Source organism: Streptopelia decaocto, assembly GCF_964273445.1.
Source record: "Streptopelia decaocto genome assembly, chromosome: Z".
NCBI classification, from domain to species: domain Eukaryota; kingdom Metazoa; phylum Chordata; class Aves; order Columbiformes; family Columbidae; genus Streptopelia; species Streptopelia decaocto.
The window spans coordinates 80612950-80617714 of record NC_138657.1 but is presented as its reverse complement, the minus strand read 5'-3'; the positions used below and the strand labels follow the sequence as shown (position 1 = coordinate 80617714).

At 50.4% G+C, this 4765-nt stretch overlaps 1 protein-coding gene across 1 annotated transcript in view; it reads right to left on the bottom strand.

Annotated features, from left to right (window-relative positions):
* Positions 1-366: 366 nt before the first annotated feature.
* Positions 367-4765, bottom strand: part of MAPK4 (mitogen-activated protein kinase 4) — a 24374-nt gene continuing 19975 nt past the window's right edge. Inside the window, 2 exon segments of the mRNA XM_082074729.1 lie at positions 367-2362; positions 2572-2795. Coding sequence (XP_081930855.1) covers positions 1675-2362; positions 2572-2795 — 912 coding nt within the window. The 3' untranslated portion in view covers positions 367-1674.

Here is a 4765-nt window from a genome sequence, read left to right as displayed (position 1 = left end):
AACCAAGCGGGACCACGGGGCCGGATTCGCATCCTCTCCGCCGCTTCTTGGGCATCTGAATCTCTCACGCCGTCAGGAAAAGTGCTGAGCTTTAATTGAGGTATATTCATCATCCGCAACGCACTGGAAACCAAACCCTCCGTTTCTCCCTCGTTTCCCCTTCCTAAACATCCAAACGCTCCAAGCAAAGACCAGAACTCAACGGCTTTGCCTTCCAGATGTTCTCTCCAATGGCTTTGCCTTCCAGATGTTCTCTCCAACGGCTTTGCCTTCCAGATGTCTTCACCTCCCAAATATCTTCTCCCCGCCTGCCCCAGGATTTCCACCCCATCCCACCCACGCAGCCTTCACACCTCATCGTCGGGATTAACGGTGTTTCCATCCGTTTTAGGACAGACCTACAAGTTTTTGGGTTTCTCAACGCTTAGCGCAAGCTCTAAACCTCCACCTGATCCCACCACGAATAGAAACCAGGGTTAAGACGGTAAATGTTGCTGTTGGTCACCATCCCAGTCCCACAGGAGTTTTCTTCGCGTCGCAGAATATTTATTACTAGTAGATTGCTCGTTGAAAGGGCAGAAATAATTAATCTCGGGATAATAATAGTTAAATACTGACCTTGGAGTTACTAAGTACAGTAGTTTCTCTGTTACAAATGGAAGTGCCGGAGAGCACAGCGAAAAAAGCAGAGATTGGTTTTTCTGACGCTATTTACAGGTTGAAAAAAACCCGCCGAGTTGGATGAAATGTACAACATTTCTCCCACATCCAAACTCTTTAAGGTGCTCCGAAGTGTGGATGAAAACAGAAGCTACAGTAGATCAGTTGCGTCTATTTACAAACCGCTCTCGGTCGCCCGTTGACACCAGGATCTTCCAGAGAAGCTGGAAGCAAAGTGACATTTTGTTGATGTCCCCACGGCCAGCGATGAATCGAACGCCACAGGAACTCAGGTTGTTCCACCAAAACGCGTCGTACGGGGCCTCCTGAGTACTCGGAGAGCTCGGATCCACCTCGTGCGACAGGAGCGAGAAGCTACGGGTGAGAAACACGAGGAGAACGCGCTTAGAACAAACAAAAGAAACAAGTGGAAAAATAGGAATAAAATCCCAAGTGGCCCATAATTTGTAGGTTGAATTTCTTCAGAGTTCTTTTCTGGCTGATGGGCAAATTCTCCCTGTAGTTTCGTTCTCTGGTGCTCAGCGTCGCTTCTCCCCGTAGCGTTTGTGGTCACACCGATACCTCCTAATCGCTCCAAGTTGGGTGTTTTTGGGAACCCGTCAAACCAGGAGGGTTTGACCATAAGGAAAACGCTGAGATTGTCCTCGTCGGTCGAAGATTTTAGAGAAAAAGAAAGGAAAATAAGTTGACTTGACTCCTGTTTGTAAACTTCTCATGTGCCGTCGCCGTTCCCTCATACATTTACGTTTCAAACAGGTCCCAGAGATTGCAAGGCAAGCGTGTTAAGGCAGTAGAAGAAACTCAATATTTCAATCACACCTCTTGATTCCCTTAAAGGCGTTTCGAAGGCATCAAAAGGGGCACGTGGTTTGTGCTCGGCCTTCGCAGACAAAGGCGTTTGGTAGAGCGTAATAAAAACGACAGGCGGAAGCCACTCGGCCCCGGTAACGGCCACAGCGTCGGTGAGGAACGGGGACCCGCGGCGCGCGTTCCTCACCATCGCTCTTTCTGGTACACCTCTGTTTGTACCATCTCTCCGGGGTGCTCCGATATGCAAGCCCCATTGATATCGCTGAGCTTGTTGTCTGGAAGATCTTCGGGTTTCGTGCAAAGTTTCAGCGCCCTGGAGATGAAGACGTCCAAGTCGAACTCGGCGTCCGTTTCGCCGGTGGCCTCCGCGGGTTCTTTGCGGAGCCGGTGAGGAGGAGACGGAGCGTTGCGTTCCTGAAGCTCCGGAAGAGGGTTGGAACACTCGAGACCCACCTGCGTGCTCTTCACCCACTGAGCGATCTCCAGAAAGAGGTTGGATGGTTCTTCTTCCAGCGATAGCTCGGCCGTGGGCGCTATGGTGGCTCTTTTCCAGTGGGATAAATCTAAAATCAGCTTGGGTTCTGAGTAATGATGGGGCTTATTGTCTCTCCACAGCAATTTGTCCAAGTAGGATGGTGACCCCACTTTGTAATCGCACGATTTCCCACAATCGGCATCGAATACTCGGTCCATGGACGAGTGGGATAACTCCAAGAACCTCTCGGAGCTGCTTTGGGAATATTTCCGGGGATCGACTTGAGCTTCTTCGGCGATGGATTCGGATCCCGCCCGGGGGTCTCGCTGAACCTCGTCCATCTCGTGGTATTTATCGTGCCTCCAGTCCAAATCGGACGAGAGGCTCACGTGATACCTGCGAAAAACACCATTAGCCAACCGACAGCTCAAACCGCTCTATGTTTTTACCTTTTCCTTCCTACTACGCCACTTAACCTATAGATTTTTAATAATCAAACTGCCTCTCAGCCCAGAGACAACAGTCCAGGTCCTACTTTTTCACCCAGGCGATAGATTCGTAAGGTCGCGAAAGGTCCAAGAATAATGGGATTTTACGGCCCGTACCTGTCCCAGTTGGCCATCTGGCTCTGGTTGGCTTCCATCAGTAAAATATCATCGATCTCGTCCTCGATCCGGAAGGGATGTTGAGACACCGGTTCGTCCTCGGGGCAGGAATACGGGCTCATGTAAGGATGCTGCAGCCCCATCTCCGCCGTTAATCGATCCATGGGGTTAAATGTCAGGATTTTCTCCAGAAAATCGATAGCTGCGAAGCGCACAGAAACGAGCTCGTTAATTCCTCAAAAGCAACACCGGCTCCCTTGCCATGAATCCCCCAAAACAAATCCCCTCGAAGGAAGGAAGGAATTAAAGGTCACATCCCGTGGGTATTTAACGAGATTGACCAACACTATGAAATAATTTTGCCCGTTAATATTCTACAAATTCGGAGCGTCTAAAATTATTTCAGAAAGACTGTGGGACATCAACTCTTTCTACAATAATTAAGAAGGAAATTAAGTGTAATTAAAGTGACTAAAATGAATTCTAAACATATAGGGTTTGTTGTGAATCCTTTGATGATTCCTTTTGCTGAGATGACGTGAAAAGATCGAATCCTGTCATTAAAAATGTTGCTCAGGTTGGATTCAATGACCTTAAAGGTCTTTTCCAACTACAACAATTCTATGATCCCGCGTGGAAAAATTCCTTAGAGTTCAGATAATAAATAGGAATGTAACTTGATTAATTTACAACATTTTACCTTCCGAAATATCCCCATTTAAGATGGAATCGCGTAAGCGGGACCATTTCTTTAGCGGCAAAAGAAAGGGCCGTTCCTCGGCGCTTAAACATGAACCGATATCCGATTGTCTCCCACGGGATTATTTCACCGCTCGGACTAATTAAGTAGGAAGCAATCAATAACTTCATAAGGTCAGCGACTGCGGGCAAGCGGCGCGGCGGAATGATATATTATGAGTTATATATTACAGGTCAGGGAGGCAGGAAAATGTCAATGGATGATGTAAGGGGCACAAGTGACCTTTATTTGCGCAGGAACGACAGGGAATAAATTCATTCCCGCTCGCCGGCGGCTGACACAGTCCCTGGGCAACCTGGGCCCGTGGGTATTGTGTTGCCAACAAGTTAGACCAGCGAACATAAGCCAGGCTTAGTCTTGCCGTCCTCCCAAAAGCAGGTGGATGAGTCCACCTACCAAGCTGCTCCAAGGAGAAGTTCAGATCCAAAAGCCGGTGGTTTGTAGCTCCCTCGCAACAACACGCTGCTGGTTTTTGATTTTGAAGCTCTAGTTGAATAAGGGAAGTGGCTCAAGTGGCTTGTGCCAGCACTGGTGTGGCCAGCAGGCCCAGGGCAGCGACCGTCCCTGTGCTGGGACCTGGGGAGGCCAAACTGCGAATCCTGGGGACAGTTTTGGGCCCCTCAGGCCAAGAAAGGCCTTGAGGTGCTGGAGCGAGTGGAGAGAAGGGGAAGGGGCTGGAGCACAAGTGTGATGGGAGCGGCTGAGGGACCTGGGGGGTTCAGCTGGAGAACAGGAGCTGAGGGGACACAGGGACACAAAGAAACGGCCTCAAGTTGCACCAGGGGAGGTTGAGGTTGGGTCTGGGGAACAATTTCTTCCCCAAAGGGCTGTGGGGCATTGGAACAGGCTGCCCAGGGCAGTGCTGGAGTCACCATCCCTGGAGGGGTTGGAAATACACACAGATGAGGTTCTCAGGGACATGGGGCAGTGCCAGGGGTGGGTTAATGGTTGGACTTGATGGTCTTGAGGCTCTTTTCCAACCAAAACGATCCTATGATTCTAAGAGGGATGGGGAGGGAGGGCCGCAAGGCTGGCACGAAGGAAACGCGCCTTGGTATAGTCTTGAAAGATCATTTCTTATTTCTGCGTGAGCTCCGTGCGCTCAGTAGCGCTCTCCTGCATCCCCATGGGGGGGGATGCACGAGCTCCAGGTGGGACCACGCACCACAGATCCCCAAATACCTGAAGCCCCTTCACGCACTTGGCTTTTGAGGACAATTCCTGAGATTCCCTGGGGACATCAGGCTGTGAGAAGGGGAAGGGAAGGAGGAGAAGGGGAAGGGAAGGAGGAGAAGGGGAAGGGAAGGAGAAGGGGAAGGGAAGGAGAAGGGAAAGGGAAGGAGAAGGGGAAGTGAAGGAGAAGGGGAAGGGGAAGGAGAAGGGGAAGGGAAGGAGAAGGGGAAGGGGAAGGAGAAGGGGAAGGGAAGGGGAAGG